This window comes from Gloeophyllum trabeum (genome assembly GCF_000344685.1).
Source record: "Gloeophyllum trabeum ATCC 11539 unplaced genomic scaffold GLOTRscaffold_00005, whole genome shotgun sequence".
Lineage (NCBI taxonomy): Eukaryota > Fungi > Basidiomycota > Agaricomycetes > Gloeophyllales > Gloeophyllaceae > Gloeophyllum > Gloeophyllum trabeum.
In genome coordinates this window covers 544,217-565,760 of record NW_006920414.1, presented here as the reverse complement: position 1 = coordinate 565,760, position 21,544 = coordinate 544,217, and the positions used below count along the sequence as shown (strand labels likewise).

General features: G+C 51.7%; 6 protein-coding genes across 6 annotated transcripts; 3 read left to right on the top strand and 3 right to left on the bottom strand.

Moving 5' to 3' along the window:
* Positions 1-774: 774 nt before the first annotated feature.
* On the bottom strand, positions 775-5,019 carry GLOTRDRAFT_74804 (RTA1 like protein; the record flags this gene model as incomplete). The annotated part of the gene is made up of 4 exons (XM_007866811.1): positions 775-908; positions 4,384-4,450; positions 4,501-4,722; positions 4,780-5,019. 4 exons carry the CDS (start codon positions 5,017-5,019, stop codon positions 775-777), a joined length of 663 nt encoding a protein of 220 aa, XP_007865002.1.
* Positions 5,020-6,802: 1,783 nt separating this feature from the next.
* Positions 6,803-8,657, top strand: GLOTRDRAFT_138027 (uncharacterized protein; the record flags this gene model as incomplete). The annotated part of the gene is made up of 5 exons (XM_007866810.1): positions 6,803-6,948; positions 7,009-7,420; positions 7,475-7,503; positions 7,562-7,830; positions 7,894-8,657. The coding sequence occupies exons 1-5, from the start codon at positions 6,836-6,838 to the stop codon at positions 8,655-8,657; spliced, it is 1,587 nt and encodes a 528-aa protein (XP_007865001.1). The 5' UTR covers positions 6,803-6,835.
* A 776-nt stretch (positions 8,658-9,433) lies between these two features.
* GLOTRDRAFT_138026 (uncharacterized protein) lies at positions 9,434-11,437 on the top strand (the record flags this gene model as incomplete). The annotated part of the gene is made up of 5 exons (XM_007866809.1): positions 9,434-9,666; positions 9,719-10,133; positions 10,186-10,214; positions 10,267-10,535; positions 10,608-11,437. The coding sequence occupies 5 exons, from the start codon at positions 9,434-9,436 to the stop codon at positions 11,435-11,437; spliced, it is 1,776 nt and encodes a 591-aa protein (XP_007865000.1).
* A 223-nt stretch (positions 11,438-11,660) lies between these two features.
* GLOTRDRAFT_128180 (uncharacterized protein) lies at positions 11,661-13,310 on the bottom strand (the record flags this gene model as incomplete). Its single annotated transcript, XM_007866808.1, has 9 exons — positions 11,661-11,692; positions 11,749-11,920; positions 11,982-12,133; positions 12,186-12,358; positions 12,410-12,436; positions 12,505-12,644; positions 12,697-12,854; positions 12,903-13,140; positions 13,194-13,310. The coding sequence occupies 9 exons, from the start codon at positions 13,308-13,310 to the stop codon at positions 11,661-11,663; spliced, it is 1,209 nt and encodes a 402-aa protein (XP_007864999.1).
* Positions 13,311-14,006: 696 nt separating this feature from the next.
* Positions 14,007-16,527, bottom strand: GLOTRDRAFT_115574 (MBOAT-domain-containing protein). Its single transcript, XM_007866807.1, has 11 exons — positions 16,521-16,527; positions 16,189-16,456; positions 15,845-16,137; positions 15,747-15,792; positions 15,110-15,696; positions 14,864-15,054; positions 14,776-14,809; positions 14,696-14,725; positions 14,383-14,568; positions 14,307-14,328; positions 14,007-14,250 (listed from the first exon to the last, which is right to left on the bottom strand). The coding sequence occupies exons 3-11, from the start codon at positions 16,108-16,110 to the stop codon at positions 14,116-14,118; spliced, it is 1,497 nt and encodes a 498-aa protein (XP_007864998.1). The 5' UTR covers positions 16,111-16,137; positions 16,189-16,456; positions 16,521-16,527; the 3' UTR covers positions 14,007-14,115.
* A 3,804-nt stretch (positions 16,528-20,331) lies between these two features.
* Positions 20,332-21,490, top strand: GLOTRDRAFT_59378 (WLM-domain-containing protein). Its single transcript, XM_007866806.1, has 3 exons — positions 20,332-20,700; positions 20,754-21,107; positions 21,162-21,490. The coding sequence occupies exons 1-3, from the start codon at positions 20,374-20,376 to the stop codon at positions 21,459-21,461; spliced, it is 981 nt and encodes a 326-aa protein (XP_007864997.1). The 5' UTR covers positions 20,332-20,373; the 3' UTR covers positions 21,462-21,490.
* Positions 21,491-21,544: the final 54 nt, after the last annotated feature.

Genomic DNA, 21,544 nt, shown 5'->3' with positions numbered 1-21,544 from the left:
GACGTTGCAGCTGAGACGCAAACAGCGCTAAGATCAAGTGCCACCGAGAAGATCTAACCACTTAAAGTACGCGTACGGCACGCGTGCCCATCACGTCAGAGCCTGAGAATCCCGTGATTATCAAATAAATACAATCGCCGAATCGAGTAAAGCACTTGCCAAAAGGGAAATTGGCAACAATACCCCCGAGTAGGTCTACTGTCTACATGTATTTGAGGATTCATACTTAGAGATCTGAGTGCGAGAACTCACTGGACTAGACAGAAGTGCTTGACGCCAACGGCATCTTGTATTCTTCAGGGTACTTGATATACTTGCTCGGAGGATTGATGGCAGAGGCCTAGGCCCTAGGGCGTCAAGGCAATGGAAGTAGACTACGGGACAATAGGTAGAATCTGAGAGGATATAGAGAGATGCCCAACTTTAACTATAAGTACATGGGATGCAAGAACTTAGCTTGTGCACCACATGGTGTAGCTTCTCGTTGTGTCCTGTGCTATTGCAATGTCGTACTAAGTTTGCGTGCTTTGTACAGTACATACCTTGTTCTTTGTAATAGTCTCACACGCGACGTTTCCTTTCAATATTCAAGTCCAATGCGGAGCCCGTATTTGATGGTCGAAAATCGGAATTTCCTCAAGCTTATTCGGTGGGTGGGTTTTCATCACAGGACAGCAGCAACACAAGAGTCTAGATCTATGTTACCTATCCTCATTATCTATATTCCGTATTAGTAAGGGTATAGATAAAGTCTGGGTCTATGACTGCATTCCGCTACATAGAAGCGATTGATCCTAAGGGAATCATATAGTCAGCGGAAGCACGGGAAAGGTATTTGCTTGGCCAGAAGGGTATGTAAACAGAGATAGCAATGAGCAGAGGCAGCGCATCCAGGCAGTAAAAGTAGACTGCGGTGGAACGCATCAGGAACAGCAAAGGAGAGCAAACTGCGAGCGCGCCCACCTTCGTGAGTGACCAGGTACCCGTCACTCCCCTGCGCGAATTCGACTACGCGATAGATGCAGCGTATCTTTGAGACCGTCAGGTGAGCAGCGAGGCTGTATGCAGGTAAATTTGCGTACCACAATAAAGATGGAGGAGAAGTATAACGCCCAGAGCACGGTCCACCATGGCTCCTTGTGCGGGTTGGTGCGCATGACGCTGCGGTGGGCACGAAAGGCGACGTAGAGAAAAAAGATGTAGGATAACGCCTGCAGGATCAGGCCCAGGAGAACGATGGCGTTTCCCACTTTTACCAGTATCGGTATTTTGTAGTTCGCCGCCAAGCTTCCGCCGGTCGACTGTGCATTAATACCGGTCAGTGCCTGTGGTTTTCCTCGCAGAGAGAAGTTGGCACACCTGCAGCGAGAAGGTCGTCACGTCGCTAATAACGAAGATTCTCGCGACGCGCTCCGGCGGGAGAATCGAGTGCTCGCGCCCGACGCACTGCATGATCACACGTCCGTAGAGTATATAGTTGAAGGCGAGGAATGTGGCGGGCGCGCAGAGGATGAACAGATCCATAACGATGTACACCCAGAGGTTGTCAAGGAGTGAGCCGAATGTTTCCGCGAAGCGGACGAAGTATCCCAGAGCCATACCTAGAAAATGGGGTGGGGTGATTAGACTATTTCAGGGAGGACGTGGAAATATACGCACATGCCGCACCAATAGGTAGACAGAGTGCCCACCGGTCTTTCCATACTCGGACGTGATAGCCTAGTAGCACTGCGGCAACGAAATATAGCACGCCGGCGATTATTGCTATCGACCTGCTTGGAATGTAATCTATGCCAGATTCTGTGAGGGAAAGTGCACTGTCGTGAAGTGAATGATAAAACTTACGAAGAATTAGCTCGACGATGGGGATATCGGTACCCGAAATTCCATCATCTGTAAGGGCCTTTGTAAGCAGATTGCGGTGCGGAAGAGAAGTGCGCACGAACCTGCGAGAGCTCGACCCGCAAGCGCGAGTAAGATAGGTAAGGTACAACTGGACCTCCTCATGTCGACTACCCGGTGCTCAGAGGGCCCAAGGAAGTGGTATTTGACTCACTCAGCTCATCGCTGTATTTTATACAGACGCATGGACGTCAACCAACGCGCAGTACGCATTTACGTAATGTGGAGGAAGACGCTGGCGATCGCAAGAGCCACCAGTCTGCTGAGTGACTGGATGGGTATGAATCTTGGCGAATAAAAATTCCTCCGCAGTTGCATAGTGTCCCGAAACCGAGAGGACCAGCCTGAGAAACATTGATCACGTACAGGGAGTCGCATGCTCGCTTCTCAACATCAACGTGCGTAGCAGCCCGACCTATTCACGCGATGTGATGCACCGGACTTGAGCATGCTGCGGTACGGGAGGGCCCAGTCGTTCTCATCCTGAATCCGCAGTCAGGGCATCGCAGTCAAAGACGTCGGGTAGTTGAGTGCGGTGTCTCTAGTCCGCAGAGCTCGTCTCTCAATGTCCTTTACCATGCGTGGCCCGACACCATAGTATTCGCCCGCAGCTTTAAATATGACGACGTCCTACGAGTACTAGTGGCAACCTGGCAAAGGTTGCTGGTATATACCTGCCAAGCCCGTGCCACGATCTGCATCATGATGTATAGGAGGATCTACGAGACGGCGTGCAAGCCGTTTTTCAGTAAGTTACTTCTCGCCGTTTCAGTCACAAAGAATAGATATAGATGCCTGAACTCACCTTACGTACGGTGCATCGCGACGACTAATGACTCAAATGAGCATTCGCTGACTGAGGCCCTAGGTATTGTACTCCTCGCGATCTTTCGAAGCAACAAAGACCTTTCATACTAAAGAAGGGGTAGAATGTTCACACATAGCCCTCTGTCTATTTGCGCGATGTAGCATACCAAATTTCAGCACCTTCAGTGCAGGTTGAAGACAGAACACTTATCAGGCTCATGCTGTAACCGCAGTCGCGGGAATCCCGGGTGTTGATGGTCCACCCTATCTGTAATTTCCGGCTTCTTATTCAGCATCTAGAGGCTTGTATAGACCACCATGCCACAGCGCTCAGTGCGAGACTGACAACAACTTGCTATGCAGCATCATTGCCGCTGCGCGGCTTGCACTAGATCTAAGATCTAAGATCCCACACAGTCAGGTGGCTATGTCACTTGTGGTTACATACAAGTTCGATTGTCGTACACATTCGGATTCTCGATCAAATGGCACTCAGGCTGGCGTCCTGTCACAGCGTTTCTTTAACGCATGGGCAGCGACCGTTACATAAAGGAGTGATTTCGGATGGTGGCCACGGTGTCCGTCTTCCAGACTTGACCTCGGATCGTGATGAGACTAACCGTGCCGACAACTTGAAGTTCTGATTCGCTTACCGCAAAAACAAGACTCTATGGGAAACACCGTGACTGTGGTCGGGAGCTTAGTTTCTTTGCTCTATTGATGCAATGTCCCTGGAATCTACGACTCGGAACAGCCGGATTCCCAGCTTCACCTGACTCGGAGAGCAGCCAGTCTATCACGAACGGTCCAGCTGGTGAGGTTACACAGCAAACCGCTCTTTTTACACGTCCATCAGACACATGGAGACCACAGGATAACCGCCGGAATGTAAGACACCCTCACTCCGTAGTCACTTCTGGCTCCGGATTCGATAGGCAAAGAGGTCCATGAGTGGATCAATACCCCTATGTTACTTATGCAAGTCCTACTCCGAGTCCGCAGGCGTTCACCTTTACACCGTGGCCCTCCCGCCTCATCCCTCAAGGATGTCCTTACTGCCGACGAGATTCACGATCTGTAAGAATTCTATGTCACTCGCCCCTTTAGGAAACGCTACATAATTGCAGTTCTAGGTTCGAGAGCAGAGGTGAGAGTACACGTGCGCATGTACGCGGGACCAGACCGGAGAAGGGGACGTGAACGACTCAAACGGAATGCTTATCCGGTACGTGGTACCAAAAGAAAACTGAGCCCATCCTATCTCACTCCCACCTTACTGTGACCGCTTTACCAAGCGCGGTATCTTTCCACAAGTGTGCTATCGGAATCAATCTCGCGATATAGAGGATATCGTATCGGTGTGTGCACTGAAGTAGATGGTATGATATACTACCTATAGTCCATTGTCTAGCTTTGCAGTCATTGCAGCGCGAAAGGTTTACAATGTAGCAGGCACAAGAGAAAGTCTATGTTCATGATATACCCGATTAGACAGAAGTGCTTGACCCTAGGGGCATCTTGTATTCTTCGGAAGGGGGGGAAATATACTTGCTCGGCCAGAAGGGTATATAGACGGAGATGGCAATAAGCAGGGGTAGAGCATCGAGGCAGTAGAAGTAGGCTGAGACAGAGGGGTCAGACCTGGACGGGACAGAGGACTGCTAGTGTGCACACCTTCATGCGTGACCAGGTACCCGTCGTAGCCCTGGGCAAATTCGACTATGCGGTATATACAACGTATCTTCGCAGAAATTAGAAAAGCGGCACCACATCATGCATCCGTTTGCTTACCAGGACGAAAATGGACGAAAAGTATAACACCCAGAGTACTCTCCACCATGCTTCTTTATGCACCGACGATCGAGGGCTGGATCGCACAACGCTACGGTGCGCGCGAACCGCGACAAAAATAAAGAAGACATATGATAAGGCTTGGAGGATCAGTCCCACGAGCACAATATCGTTGCCAAGCTTCGCCAGGCTATTCATGGCTGTCAAACCCCCACCTGAAGCCTGTGACATCGGTCAGTTCATATCGTGCGATCCAAACAATGTAGGACCTGGACATACCTGGAGGAAGAAGGTCGAGATATCGCTGATAACGAAGATGCGTGCAACGCGCTCCGGTCTGATAATTGAATGCTCGCGTCCTATGCATTGGACTATAGTGCGGCCATAGACAATATAATTGAAGGCAAGGAAGGTCGCAGGGGCGCAGAGAATGAGCAGGTCCATTATAATGTATATCCCGAGGCTGTCATCGAGGGAGCCATAGGTTTCTGCGAAACGGACGAAGTACCCGATGGCCATACCTAGAGGTTGAAGGGGAGAATAGGAAGATCAGGCAGTGCTTTTTGTGGAATGAAAGGGTACTGACACAACGCGCCGATCGGAAGGCATATGCCCCACCAATCTCTCCGTGCTCGAATGTGATTGCCTAGTGAAACGGCAGCGATGATATATAGCAGACCGGCAATTATTGCTAGCGGCCTGCTTGGACTATAGTCTTTGGATGGTCAGCGCGAACTATCGTCGTCGTAAAATGAACGAACTTACGGAGGATCCGTTCCACGAGGGGAACATCAGAGCTCGAAGTGTTGTCATCTATACCGGCTATGTAAGAAGCGAATGGTACTGCAGAGAAGTTCGTAGCGCACCTGCCAGAGCTCGACCGGCGAGCGCGAGTAAAATAGGCAAAATGGCAAGGGGCCCGCTCATGTCAGCTATCGGTAGATGGGAGGTTCGGAGCTAGTGTTCCAACTCACCGAACGCATATGTGTATCTTATAACGCCCAACTGCTGCGTTGAGTTCGTCTTTGGTGATTCCGACGGAGTGCTCTGTCCAACGGAACCATTCCGACGGGTGGCTGGATGCAGTGCGGGGAAGCGTGGACGTGTGAATCTTGGCGATCAGCAATCCTCCGCAGTCGCAGTGTCCGAAATTACAGCCGCTTGCAGATCGATAGACCATCAATTCAGAGAACCACGTATAGTCGGAGTGGGTCGGAGTGGGTGCCAGGGACGACGACGGAAGAAGGTAGGGAAGTCCAGATGGCCTGATTTCTGTCTCTCGGGGACTTGAAATTGGCTGTCCGACGTGGTCCGACTGTAAATGATTTTTAAAAAGTGGGCCCATCGATCTGCAACTGGCTGTACAATGAAGACCAGAAACACTCCTGACATAAGGGCATTCGCATGCTACTGGTCTTTCTAGATAGGCGCGCATAGCCCTCTGCCTATTTATGCGATATATGCTCAAGTGTCGAGACACCGCAGCGCAGGAAGACACAACAGCTGTTAGGTTCATCCTTAATCCGCAGTCACGGGCAGGGCATGCAAGCCGTTGGTTGGACCCCTCAGTAGTAACTGGACTACCTTCTGTAGGCTCATTTGAGGATTTCTAGCTTAATTTCCTTTCTTTTTGCTAGTATACGTTCCCGTATAACATGAGGACAGTCTCCTAAACAAGCATAACGACGAGTAGCAACTTGCCAAAGCCAAGACTGCGGTTCTGCTGCGCGATTTAGAACCCTAACCACGATGGTGGCGATGCGTCTTCTGGGTGCACCAGGATCGCGAGGGTCCGATTCAACTTACACTCTCGATCAATGACATCCTCTCTCACAGCTTTGTGTATACGCATGGGCGTCGATAGATAAAAGTTACATGTCTGCTCAAAGGACGGTGGACATTCCCATAGTTGACTGTCCCGGATCTCTTTGCGTTTATGAGACCAAACCTGGCGATCGGCTCCCACTCGAAGAGGAGGAAGTCCCGCGAGGCATGCCTTTCTTGCCGCAAACACAAGACTCGATGCGAGATGCTGGAATCGGAGCCTCAAATTCTTCGCTGCCATCGTTGCAACGTTTTAGGGATTCCATGCTCTTTCGAGCCTCATGAATCACCTGCCCACGAATCCCCTACCACGACTTCTCCTTCGGGTAGCGAGTCTACCAGGGCAAGTCCAGCCAGAGACGTTAGAGAGCAGGTTCCTCTTTCTGTACGCACCTCGGCTGTCCGCCGTATACCTGAGTCGCAGTTGGAGTGGTGCGATGCTATCACTCCTGAGTCACTACTAGCTCCGGCTCCCCCGGGAAAGGAGGGCAACGAATGGATCCGGAATCCGATGTTAGTCATGCAGATACTGCTCCGAAAGCGTCCCTCGCTATCCCATGTCTCTTCTGCGTTGTCCCTCAATGATGTCCTTACATCAAATGAGATCAACCACTTGCTCGCTGTGTAAGCATTACGCTTCTCATAATCCGGGCGCCTTGGATGAACTTCATATTTTTCTTCCAGGTTCGAGCATAGATACAGCCCTTGGCTGAGCATGTCCCTTGGGTTCTTGAGCCCTCACCCATTCCTGGTCATGGTCCAGTGCGCCGTAGCCGCTCGCTACCTCGATCCCATCAGGAGATCTTCTGTATTGCCTGAAATCTACGGCCTGGTGGATTCTTACGTAGCTAGACTCACCTTCAGCTCAGTGCAGTCACTGGAGACCGTTGCTGCGTTCCTTATCCTCTCGCTGTGGCCGTCTGGCGCAGGCACGCCGGATGGGAGCTTGCAGGACAGTCGCATGATTGCTTCGTCGGCAGTCAGCGCAGCTATGCAGCTATCCTTAGATCGGTCCGTGACCTCAGCGATACAGCTACACTCCTCGCATGTGTCGAACGATGGGCAGCTCGAGATAGCTCTGAACAGGGTCCGATTAGTGAGTGTTTCTGCAATTGCACCATCAATGGCGTCTTTAACGCGATATTACCAGTGGTTGTCCCTTGTCAGCGCGGAGTGGATGTAAGCACAGCACAGCACGTCCATACGTATAACATGACCGTTAACCTCACATCGCTAGGCTCTGCTTAGGCACCGGCCGGACTCCAACATCCCGCCATGCAGATCAAGATTACGAGGTGTTACGTAGGATCTCTCCATCAACTCTGCACTGCGGATCTAGGGACCTACGCCTCGATTTTCTTACACGCATACAAAGTATAGCGGAGAAGGCTATCCACATGGGTACGCACGAAGACGACTCTGAAGGCGTACACCGTTTTCGCGACGAAGCCGGATCCATCCTCACCCAATTGGACTCCGTGTATTCCAGCATCCAGCCTCTCGCCAGTGAGTATCGACGCGATGTATTCGGGATTATAAGTACATCATTTAAACGGCCTCATGTAACAGGTATCTCGGACTATGAAACGTACCACTTTCAAATGCTCATTCTGCAATATCATACATACAGGCTCCTTGCGCTATGTCGCTTTCTCGAAGAGTTGCGGTCACATGCCGTTCACAATGGGCTCGGCGCATTCCAGTCAAAGGGCTGGGTAGCCGCCCTCGAACCCCTCCAGCGACGACTCACCGCTCAGTGGGGCATGGCCGCCATCATCGCTGCCCAATCGGTTCTCATCACTTTCCTCGCAGCGCCTGTCTCAGACGAAGACCTGCTGAGCACCCCAGACAACGTCCTGGCTATGATCTCTCTGTCCGGGGCGGTGGTCATCCTTACCAAGACGTCACTCATGCGGGACTACGGGAACGGGGACGGTCTTCTGCTGCATTCGAGCGACGCTCTGGTCCCGAGGGTTGTAGCGAGACTCCACAGGATCGCGGACGCGTCCATGTGCGCGGCGCGATGTGCGGAGGTCCTGGAGATCGTGCATGGGACTTGGAAGACGGAGCATGATGTGTACCTTCGGACCACGCAACAGCAGACTCGTGGTGAGAAGAGGCGAAGGGAGAGCACGCCAGGCCCACCGCATTCCACGGGCGAGTGTCTGACGGCTGAGCAGCAAGAGGGGCAGGCGATGTTCTCAGGAATACCTTATGAAGGCTTTGCCTTCGATAGCATATTCGCCCAAAATATGTATGCCGGCCCGGGTCAGGATATTTTGTTGGATATGAATTTCTGGGGCGCCTTCACGCAAAATCTTCAGGGTACATGATGGTAAGCTAGCTGTTCCGTCGAATGCGGGGGCGGTAACTGACCGAATGCCCCAGTGGCACACGCAAGTCGCTCCCGGAACGAGGGATGGTGCGAGAGCAACCCCTTTCTTATTTCACTGTCGGTTGCTGTAGGGCACTAGCATCATATAATATCTCAGCCCGAGGGTTACAGACCTGCATGGTACCGTAGTTTGGACTGGACACTGGACACAGTGGACGGGGAGGCAGCAGGTTGCAGCAGGAGGCGAATTCCGAGGACAGAGCTAAATTTAGACTGATGACAAGAAAGGCATGACACAAGGCTACGGATGGTGTGGCTGTACATGTGCGTCTTTCTTACTGCGGCCAAGGAAGCAACATGCGATTCGACTTCCGTTTGTCCGTGAACGTTTGAACGTTTGAACAGCCCTGACTGCGGTAAGGTTGCCTAACTCGCTAGAGTAGGGCGGGTATACGCTGCCTGAATTGAAGCCGAAATATTAGACGCATACGCCCCTCCCCGCCACGGACACTCATGAAGCGTACTCTGAACGTCTCTGAGACACATTCCTCCAAACGAAGGAAATCACGACAGGCATGTGTCTCATGCCGCAAGCATAAAACTCGCTGTGAAACCCTCGAGAACGAAGTAAACTCGCTCAGCTGTCATCGCTGCAGAATCCTGGCCATACCATGCTCTTTCGAAGAGGCCGATTCCCAAGAGCAGAACTCTCCCACCACCTCCGCGCACAGTAGAGCTGTGTCTACTGCGTTTGACCGCTCAGGTCAGTCAACCATGCCCCCTGGGTCGCTGACCCCGGAGGAGCTTCTCGGCTTCAACGGTCCTATCACGCCCGAATCACTCCTCGCGCCTCACCCACCCGAACCAGGCTTATATGACTGGATCGACACGCCCATGCTCGCGATGCAAGAGTTACTCCGTCGTCCACCCCAAGAAATCGTGGTCGCGCCTGCTTCAAGTATCTCGGAAATCTTGTCGCAGTCGGAGATAGATAATTTACTCGCAGTGTAGGGTGATCCTACTTTTTGCTCAGTCCCCTCACTAAGATTACGATGGCAGGTTTGAAAAAAAGTACAGCCCATGGCTGCATCTCTCCATGGACCACCTACGCAGGCACCCATTCCTAGATCTGGCCAAATGCGCCGTCGCTGCGCGGGACCTTGACCCCGTTCAAAGATCAAACGTGATACCCCGACTTAATGCCCTCGCGGACTCTTATAGTTTCAAGTTTGCGTTTACTTCCGCGCAGTCAATGGAGACAGTCACCGCACTTTTAATCCTGTCACTATGGACTCCCCCACCTAATACAGCTGACTCCCCTGGGCGAGATAGCCGCATGATTGCGTCTTCAGCTGTTAGTGCCGCTATACAACTATCGCTGAACCAAGCAGTTGCGCATGCGGTCCAGCTCAGCTCAAGTCGTAACGATGTCGGTGATTCCGAGAAGGAATTAGCTGTCAATAAAGTTCGCTTGGTAAGTTTATCTCCTGGGGTAAAAACTGCTTATGTCGAGGCTCCTTCTTTAGTGGCTCTCTCTCCTGAGTGCAGAGTGGATGTAGGAATCCCTGTCGATGTTATGAGTATGAAACGCTGACTGAATGCCATAGGCTATGCATGGGGACGGGTCGGACACCCACCTCCCAACGATCTGATCTTGACTACGAGGTATTCAACATCATATCCCCGCACACACTTAACAGCCGGTCCCGGGACCTACGTCTCTACTTCTTAACTCGAATGCAGAGCCTCGCAGGCAAAGGTTTGCAAATGCACCTGAAGGACGGGGAGAGGGAAGCTCAGGCATTCCACGACGAGGTAGTCGAGAACGTGTTGATTCAGCTCGAGATCCTGTACACCAGCATCCAGCCTCTCGGTGGTAAGTCCCGCTTTCGCACCCCCCTGCGATGCAGTCCTCATCCATCGGTAAAATAAAATAAAAACCCAACAGTTGCAACGGACTACGAGTCATATCACTTCAACGTGCTTGTGATGCATTACCACTCTTGCAGGCTGCTCGTACTCTACCACATCCTGGGCGAGCTTCGACGGAGCGAGGCCGGGCGGAAGCCCGATGCGCCTGCCGGCGCACGGACGTGGTACTCTGGTCTTAGCCGCGCCCACGCCCACGCAGTCCGCGAGTGGGGCCTAGATGGGGTGACAACCGCACAAGCCCTCCTGATCGCATTCGTCTCTCACCCAGGGTCGGATAGCGAGTTCCTGGCCACCGCGCCTGACAGCGTGTTCTCCATGATCCTAATGGCCACGGCGCTCATCGTTCTGGCGAAGACCTCTCTTCTTCGGCACTACCGCGGCGCGGAAAAGATTGTGCTGATCACGAGCGAAGAGCTCCTCCCGAAGGTGGCTGCGAGGCTGAATCACATAGCAGATGTTTCCGATAGCGCCCGACGATGCGCAGACGTTATTTCTGTGTTGCTCAGGACTTTCAATGCAGAAGCGCAGGCCCGTACTGAGAAGGCGCTCCAATGGCAAACGGATGAACCTCAGAGGGAGCCTTCGAGACCTGCAGCCACCCCAGGAACGCCCTCGTCTAGCAGCAGTAGTGACCTCTCGTCTGCTCAGCACCATGGCATGTCGGATCCGCAACTGGGGCTACCTGGCTTGACGTTCGATAGTGTCTTCACTCAACACATCAACCCAAGTCTGACGCAGGATATCATGCTAGACCAGGAATTCTGGAATTCATTTGCCCTTGCTCAGACGGCGCTGGATCCTCAGATGTACGTGCTGATAGCCTGTCATAGTGGTGCTATCCTCTGACGAGTTTGGTATCGCTTTCGCAGACCCCACTGAGCATATTATGAGCTATCCAACATGGTCGTGTATCTGGAATGCGTCGGTACGGCTAACTGCCGCTGACAACGCAGTCTCCCTCTATTATTCGCAGCCGATATTGCGCACTCATGCGAACCTATTAAATCATGCTCGCCTGCTGTCTCTCCATCGGCCTGAACACTTGTGCTGGTCGAATTGGACTGCACCATCACTCCGAGTCGCTTTCAGACTCCTGCTGTCCTGTGTGATGGTACATCAAACCACGAACAAAGGGGCAAGGAACACCATTGCCTGACCGTCATCCAGCCTTTTTCGCTTCTCCCCCCTCGGACCGGGAGCGCAGCACCCCATGACATCTTCGGTGACGATGTCAAAGAAACGAGTCCAGGCCTCTTTACTTTCGGGGCGAAGACTGGTTAAGGCGGCCTCAAGCAGCGATTTGAATGCGAATGTCTCGACTATATCCCCCTGTAGACAGACGGACAGCAGGTCATACGCCACCTACTCGAGCGTACGAAGATGGTCTCACCCTATGATCCTCCATGTATTGTTCCTGGATGTGCCTGATCTCGGGGAATAATGCTGAATACGAGGAGTCGACCTCGACACATACATTCTCCGGTGAAAGGCATTCCTCTATGCGATTCGCACAGGCGACTTTGAGATCTGGGATTCCAAGCTCTGCGACCTCAAGTCTGTTGGATGACTCTAACCACGGTAGCCGCATACTCACTATCACATAGCTTGTACATACTCTTGGGACTCGTCCATGGGATGTCCCGATTGGCAAGAGGAGACACCGTTAACGCTTTCTCTTGATTGTATGCTGGGCGACTCTTCAAGGATGGACCGATTGCTTCACGAGCAATATTGTACGAAGACTTCAACGGGGCAAAAGAAATAGACCTAAACAATGTAGTTGAATATGGATGGCGTGCGGTCCGAGATCATGATCACCCGGTGTATAGATAGTAGAGCAGGGCTCTAAAAGTTCGATATCTGAGAGAAATACGTCAACACATTGGTTCGACTTCATGCATATGACAACTGACGCTGTATCAGATATACGGACGATTTTGTAGGCCCGCTCTTGGCGGACGTCGTCGCTCGCACCTCCTGTATCCGCGGGTGGTACATCCTCACGAGAGATGATGATGGCATCTCGAGCGAAGTCCGCATTTATATGCTTTGGCTGGAGACACCTATATCAGAGTCTACACGCCACGTCAGGCAGTACCGCCTACATCGGAATGCGGACAGACGCTCATGTTACGATCTTCGTCTTCCTCAGACGAGTAGTCGGAATCCGTGTCGACGTTGCACCGCTCAGTGACTACCCCATCCGAACTTGCAGACTCGGTTAAGGCTGATTGTATACCTTCAGAGAAGCCGGACTCGAACACTGGTAGACGGCTCAGGGTTACTTCAGACACCTCAATGGATCACTCACTCGTCCCGAAATAGGCAGACTGACGCGAAAGTATCTTCGAATGAGCATAAATCCGTTTCGGTTCGTCTCTCGGTCCGGGGCGCGAGTGTATGAGAAAGCAGACGTCGGATGTATGGGGATCGTCATATATATTGTGCATGGAATCGCACAGACCTCCCACTGAGGGTTTAAGCCCCAGCGGCCACTCAAGGGCACTCGAAGGATATTCATCTATCACGTAGCGAAGGATTGCAACATCCTGCGACGATGTATCAGCCCAGTTAACGCAGAATACATGACATCCACCTTCACCTTCATGGTAGCATCGTGCTGGGAGACGTCGTCTGATTTGAAGAATTTCTTGACAACACTGGCCTGCCCCGATCGTAAAGATCCTTCAGCTTTTCCGATAGTAGATGAGTCTGCCATCGCTAACTGCCCAAAAGTGTAATGAAAACCTTTCTGTCGGGCATATAGGTAAATAAGAGACCAACGGTAGCTGTGAAATGCGCCGGCGCTGTTCCTCTGGACTTCTCGAAGGACTTGCGTATAAACCAAAGGCGAATACGATCACCTTTTATTTCATCTGTAGCTATCTGGAACTGCAAAGCATCAAGATATTCACCGTAGTGGAATTGCCCGCAATTCATGAACCTACATGCCAGTTGCTTCTACGACCAGATATCACAGGACTCCATGAGATCACTCCCGGGGCCGTAGACTGTCCGCAGCATTCAACCAGGCGGCGAATTGCGAACGAACCAGAAAGCTAGAAACCTAATATAAGTAGCTGACAAGCTCACCACAATGTAGATTGATTGCTATCATACCACGTTGCACTGCTGTCCCTCTATTACGCGAACATCCTCCTGATGTTGAAGGACCTTCCACTTCATTCCCGCGAGCGACATGACCTGAGGAGAGTACGGTCAAAAGCCAACCAGGCAAAGCATACGTACCTATGCAGATGGGCAGCAGCTTAAACGCTTCCCACGTCCAACATCGAGGATCCGCCATTGCCTCAGAAACGCGTGACGTCACGCGTCTAATACGCGCGTCCGATAGGCTGCGAACACTGGAACCCGGGCTGAGCACATACAGAGACAAACAGCTAAGTCAGGTGTGGAGGGAGCCTCCCCTTACGCGCGATCCAACCTAAACCACTCGATTACGCAGGGGAGAATTAATATGGACATTATGATACTAGCAACAACGTCACCAATGCATCCTCAGACTAGTACGCCAGATACCCGACACAAAGCAGCGGGAAACCGGCATACAGACCCAACCAGAACACGACATTCCCGAGGAGCTTGTTTCGCTTGATGGCAGGCAGCCGGCCGAGGTATATCAACGGGATCTGAATAAGCTGTAGAGGCGCATGAGGAAGCTGCCCGGCCTGACACACTCTTGTGGGAAGCTTACCTGAAGGAAAAATAGGTACATTCTGCACGGCATTTGAGCTCATGACCCCAACACGGAGTAAAACTGTGGCGCTTACCTGATCTTTTGCGTGACGATCGCCATGACCATCTCGTGGACGGCAGCACTTAGGAGGAAAGTGATAAACATGGCGCTGGACCTTGACACCCTGTACGAGGACTCTGCATAGACGTGGCGCAGGAGGAAGGTATGCACTGGTTTGTTCCATTTGCGAGAGAACTCGTCCCATGATGTGGAGTTCCACCTGATGGAAAGAAACGACGTGAGTATTATTCTACGATAATGTTGTGCAAGAGCACTGATGGAAGGATCTTCTCACTAGGTAAGAAGTCAGACATGAATATTGGACAGGTGATGGTAGAATGCTCACCCAGTCTTCGTAAAATTGACGATCGGCAAAGCTATGACGCATGTTTGAATCATTTGTACGATATAATGAAGGAGGACTTACTAGCTCAGTTCAGCAAATCCGTTGCATATGCATTCTAGCACGGGACATCAGGCGGGTAGGGCAAAGCCGGTGTCAGGAAATATCTTACCAAAGATAATGTAGAATAGTAAGAGGTAAGCAATCATGAAAGGCAGGGCCAAATCCAGTAACGAGCGCGCAAACGATTGGCCCGAAGCGCGAGGGGTCATTGGTAGGATGAACGTTTCCGTGATGGTATACAATAGCGCAAATGTGCCGAACGTGGCTACGGTCTTCTCAAAGACGTACAGCGGTCGGATCCTGGTCGCAGAGTCAGTACGCTGGATATCATACAGGACGTGTTGATCACACCTACCTATCAGTACGCGGATACTCAAGTTCATAGACCAAAGTGGGTATCAACTGGTACACAGCGAAATTCTTGAACGTGATATTCTCCGGCCACTTGACATACTCTGGCCCAGAGCTGACCAGTTCACTCTGGATCTCCGAATACTCCTTCGCAAGCGCCGCGATCTCCTCGTCCGGGTGGTCAACAAGCGGATGCGGGCCGGGCTTCCCCGAGGGCACTGCAGATGCGAGCGTCGTCGACGACTCCACAGTCGAGGACACGGGGATGCCCGAGCGCTCCGCGGTCTTCTGCGCCGCGACGAGGCGCTTGCGAAGGACGTTCGCGGCAGACGCGTCGACGACTTCGCGTTGCGCCCCGTCAGGCGTCGCGGGGATGGCGCTCAGATCGGGCGTGGTGGACCCCGTGGTCGCCTCGTCCTCCTTGGAGGCTTCGGCCTCCCGCCGGGCCTTGGCCTGCGCGAGGGCAGCGTCCCAGCCCCCGACGCGTGCCGTTGCTTCCTTGAGCTCGTCGAGGATGATCTGGGATTGCGAGCTTAGGTACGAGAGGTAGCCGTTCACGGTCATATAGGAGTGCATTTTCATTATCATGACCTGTGGGTCAGGTCAGACGGGCATGACAGCTTAATAGTGAGCGGACCCACTAAGGTGTGGAGAGTCAAGAATCCGGACTGGACCCATGGCCATTGCCTTAGATTGCTGTTCAGAAAAAGCCCGACGAATCGGGCGGATGTGCACGCACCGATCGAACGTCCACTTCACGGCTATGGCTAACACCAGCGTCTGCCACACATGCTGGATAACCAGCCCCGTCCAGTAGTAGTTGATCCACCCCTTCGCTATCATCTTCGCGAAAGGCACGCAGAGCCCTGTGCTCAGGACGAGCACGGCATCGCTTATTGCAAGGGTGATGGCATCCTGGGAGAACATGCTTGCGAACCTGAGGTTGAGGGGTGCGCCATGGGTCTCTATGCTGCGAACATATGTCCGAACTGTGAACAGGAACATGGATATCCAAAAGAGGGAGAAGAAACCCTGTGGAAGGCATCAGGATAAATCAAGCATTAGAGGAAGATATATGCGCACCCGAAACTCGTTCGTGCCGGACTGCTCATTCGTCGTGTCAAAGGTTGACTTGCGCGGGACGAACGTGATCACTGCTTTCCGCTTCCTCCGGGGCGAATGAGTCGTGAAAGGTTTAGACACGTAGAACGTGCCGTCTTTGGTCTTGAACCCCCCGCTGTCTGTCCGATTTGACTCTGGTCGTAAATTGTCGTTCGCATGCTTCAGAATCTTTTCCTCCCTCGCGGATAGCTCAACCTCGGAAGACACAGATGCAGACACGCGATCCGCACTGTTGTCAGTGTTCTACGTTTAGAACATGCGAATTTGACTTCAATATCGAGAAAGACACTGACGTTGCGGACGCAGCAGTGGCCATATGAGTAATTCGGTTGATTATGATATCCAATAGTCGAGGATGTGGCAAGCAAGCAGGTGTAACATCCAACACCACCGTCTTCACTAGCGTTGGCGGAATAGGTCGTTCAAGCTATGACGTCGCTGATGCCGAACGCGGCTGTGGCAACACTCACCTTGTCTTGTGCTCCGCAATACAGCTGAAATAATCGCACTGGTGTTGCACTTGCTATAGAATGGACTTGCTCGGAGACCTGGTTACTTATCGGTGGCTGGGTTCGGCAGCTTGAGCACGACTGTTTCTTTACGTGAGCGTCGCGCTGGCATTGTGCACTTTGAGCGAAGCCGAGTCCACCTCAGAACAGAACTTGAGCATGTTCAGCTTGTATAACATCCGGAGCAATCTACCCATGCATGGTAAGTGCGATCCGACAGCTCACCGGGGCGCAGTGCGATGGGAGGTGGCGGAATCCAGTTCAGTAAGTGAAGGCGGTACATACATACATGTTGAACTATTCAACTAAGGTGAGGTTCTTAGTTCTATGGTAGCCTTCTGCTATACGATGTCTTTAAAGACTGCCAGGAAAATAAGGGGAAACAGAAAGTCTGGAATAGTGACATGCTTGCTGACGGCAGGTGGCAGGTAAGGCGGGACAACCGTCTGCGTCTTAATTCGAGATTGACGCAAAACTTCACTCACACTTCTTCAGTTCAACGTAAATATTGCAGATCGCGATTCTGACTGGATAGGAATATATCTCTCATTTGCTGGCCGCGTTTCTGAGAATTCTCTATGCGCCCTCTTCCATACTGCTGTAAGTCATCCTACATCCTCTCCTGGAGTCAGACAACATGCATCCGTACTAGCACAAGCATGGTGAACGGCTGCTTGCGGAGTTCACCATGGATGAACCGCAGTACTTTGGAGACTCGGGCTGGGCAAAGTCAGAATTTTGTTCTATGAATACCATATTGCTGGACGAAGCCATCCAGAAAAATGTGCGCATGATGCTAGACACATACCCTATGATTTGACTGACCTCATACTTCAGGATAACTTGACTCTAGAGTATGTCATATATGAATATCCCCGCAATTATACCGAGCCGACACTGCCAGTCAAGTTACGACCCTCCCTGACGACCCTATGTGAAATGATGGCGCTCATGTTCGACGACGCCAGCACAGCCGATGTCCGTTTCGTTATCATGCCCTCTGCTAGATTCCAAAAGGGGCCGGGATACATACACGCTCATAGCAATATACTATCCGCGCGCAGCGACTATTTCGAGACACGTATGTAGCTCTTAAGTTTCGGATTCGGTTCTGACGTCTGGACAGTTTTCAGTTTGGGATTCTCCGCAGGAGAGGAACGGACCAGCCCGAGCGACGATACTACTCATGGTACGGCTAACCAGGACGTCAAAAATGATTCGGACTGCGAGGAGCTCGAAGAAGATTGGCTTTCTGCAGGAGGCATACCGGAGGTGACTCTCCATCTGTTGACGAATGCTTACTATGATTAACCCCTATCCGAGCACAGGTTACGTCGGACAGTGCTGACCCGTCCACGAGCGTGGAGAAGCCAGAATACCCTGGAGACTCTGCACGGAAATATAAGACTGTCTATATCACTGACGCTTCGTAAGTACCGCCATATATCCTTGTGTAGCCAGGTACTCACATCCTGTATAGGTACAGAACGTACCGGGGCCTTCTTTACTACCTGTACACAGGGTGCGCTTTTCACTCCAGCCCTCCTCAATCTCATCTCCGCGCTGACGTTTCATAGGTGTGTATCATTTGCGCCTCTTCGGTCAACCTACAAGGTTGCTAGGGAGGAAGCCCTAGCTACAGATCCCCACGCAGAGTTCCCGACTAGATTGCAGTACAATGACGCGAATGCCTTGGTGATATCTCCCGACAGTGAGAGAGGGCGCTTTCCATGGGTTAGTGCGAAAGCCGTCTACAAATCATGCGACAGTACGTAGCCCTTTTCTACCATCATTCAAGGTCTCTTATTTCCGATCACCATCAATGCTAGCGCTTGACATCGATGACCTGAAGACGGCTGCTTCGGAGTTCATACACAATTCACTTACGCCGGAAACAGTGTTCGCCGAGTTCCATTCGTCTTTTACGTCTATGTTTCCCGAAGTCCTCGATGATCAAGACGAGTACATACAGGAACATTGGGTATGCTCCAATTTATGAAATTCTGGCTGAGACTGATGGTGCTTGATGGACGCTGGTGGTCTGAAATCTGTGCGATAGAGCGCTTCGGCGATTTCATGGCCGGTGTTTTCGCGAAGTTCCCTGGCGAGCAGGGCGGGAGATGGCTGAAGCATGTTATGTCCACTATCAGGGAACACACATAACCGTCGCTGAGCGCTGAACAGACGTTACGGGCATGTACGAGCTGGCAGCCTGGATATGATTTTTCTTTTGCTGTATAGAACGTCGGAGCATTGACGACGTGAGCGGGTGATTGTCTACGATATTCATCCAATGCAATTAATATCAGACCACGTCCGAGTCCGAGTCTAGCTAAGACTTCAGATCCGGGCGAAAGGTACAATTTGGACTGTCGTGTACGTGTCGGTGACTAAACTCAGGTCCTCCGCATATGGGCTGTGTGGACTGCGACTTCCATCGCCATTTCACAGCGTCGACAGACTCGAATACAGCAACTAAACGCCTGGATTCGAGACCGGACCAAGTTAGGGCATTCCACTGGTCGACGTGGTGCATCCAGAAGGCGACGTGAAACTGGCTCGCAATTGTCGAACTGTCTATATCACTGATACCTGGTAAAGAAAATGATGCATCTACAGACTACCACGTACTGATATTGTGCATGATCTGATTAAAGCTACAAGACATACAGAGCCCTTCTTTTCTACTTCTACACAGGGTGAATTTGCACACTCCCGCTGTTCTTCGCGCGAATTCGTCAGGACTGATCCTACGACTCTCAGGTCTATAGCGTTTGCGCCACTTCGATCTACATACGAGGAAGCACGACGTGCCGCAATCGATGCTGAGCCTGATACGAAATTCAAGACTAGGATAGAGTTCAACGATGCAAATCCATTCCTTATCTCCCCGGACGGAAGGCTTCAAGGGCAGTTCCAATGGGCCAGCGCGAAAAGTATCTATAAGCTGTGTGACAGTACGTTGGCCGATCACTTCGCGTTGAAATAGGATTTATGAACTTCGTTAAAACCGTAGAGCTCGGGATTGAAGATTTGAAAGCTACCGCCCGGGTCTTCATCCGTATGTACTTCGCTCCGGAGACCGTCGTGGATGAGCTCCACTCCTCTTTCACCTGTCTCTTTCCCGAAATACTCGAAGATCAAGACCAATATATAAAGGAGCATTGGGTAAGCCGATACATGACTTCATTCGTCTCTGCTCATGCTTGACCCACGTTGCTAGTCTGAAATATGCCAAACAAAACGTTTAAACGATTTCATGACGGATCTCTTCAATAAAGTCCCTGGCGCTGATCAAGGCGAAAGGTTGCTGAAGCACGTAATGTCTTCCCTTAGGACGTAGGGAGCAGTCGACTGCCGCGACCCAATCGACCACGATCCTGTTTCTCTTTGCATTATACCCTCTGTAATGTTGATTTGGAACAGAGTGTGCCACACTCAGGCTTGCCACTGTGGCAGTGCAAAAGTCCAGAAGGTTCCGAGCAACCCTAACCTTACTCCTCTCCAGCTTAATCAGCCCGAAATGACGAATGCCCGATCGCACATTTGGGACGCGCATTGACTTGAGCTTGCGACTTACTCCTCTTGCTTTCTGCCGTATCAATTGACATCTGCAGCGCTGAAAAGGATCCATACAATGAGCACAGAGTCCATCTCGCTAACCATTACCTACCGCGGTGTAACGCACCCATTATCCCTGCTACCAGACGAAACAGTGGCAATGCTACAAGCCCGATTGGAAGAGCTGACGTCTGTCCCACCCTCTCACCAGAAACTCCTCTTGAAGGGTAAGAAACTGGCAGACGAGAAGGCTACAGTGAGGGATGCTGGCTTGAAAGATGGGATGAAGGTCCAGTTACTCGGGCCAACCGCTGAAGAGATAGGAGGGTTGAAGAAAACGGAGGATGAACAACACAGACGTGATCGCATACTCCGCGAGAGGGCGAGTAAACCGCAAGCAAAGGTAGGTTATTACCTTAGCTATATTAGCTTGTCCGATCACTGATATACGCACAGGTACGCTCGACGGCGTCTCCCTCCAGCGCCGCATCTTCCACATATAAAATCCACAAAATCGAGCCCCTTCCACATCTCCCGAATCCGGAGTCAGCGAGAGCACTTTTGCAGCGACTGGCGGAAGACCCGGCTATCCGGCATGTCATGCAGAAACACCAATTTGCGGTTGGCGTCCTCACCGAGTTGGCGCCACACGAGCATCCGGAGTTGTTGGGGCTCAACGTTAATGCAGGACAAGCGATAAAGCTGAGGCTGAGAACGGACCGGTACGATGGATTCCGGAACTATAGAGAAGTGAGAAGGGTATTGTGCCACGAACTGACGCATAACGTGCATGGCGACCATGATAATAACGTGAGCTAGACGATGAGTCCTCCATGCATCTCGGGAACTGACATATTCGCGTAGTTCAAGGAGCTGAATTCAAAACTTAACAAGGAGGTTGCGGAGTACGAGACATCAGTGAGCCAAGGAACTCACCGTTTGGCGGACGCCTGGGGCGGTATCTATGAACCATCTACTGGTCTCGAAGCAGAGGCCCACGCCCATGTCCTTGGAGGTGGTGTGGCGAGTGGTCGCGTAGCTTCCGGTGACACACCAGAAGAAAGACGAAGACGGGTGCTGGAAGCTACGATGCGCCGACTGCAGAAGGAGGAGGAGGAGCTCGAGCAGAGTTGTGGTACTGCTGGCCCGTCCGCAATGACATGACCGATACGAGGTGCTATCCTATCCATTCCAGGACCTAGTATATGTACTTTAGCTAGAGGACTCGGTAATATATATGTACACGG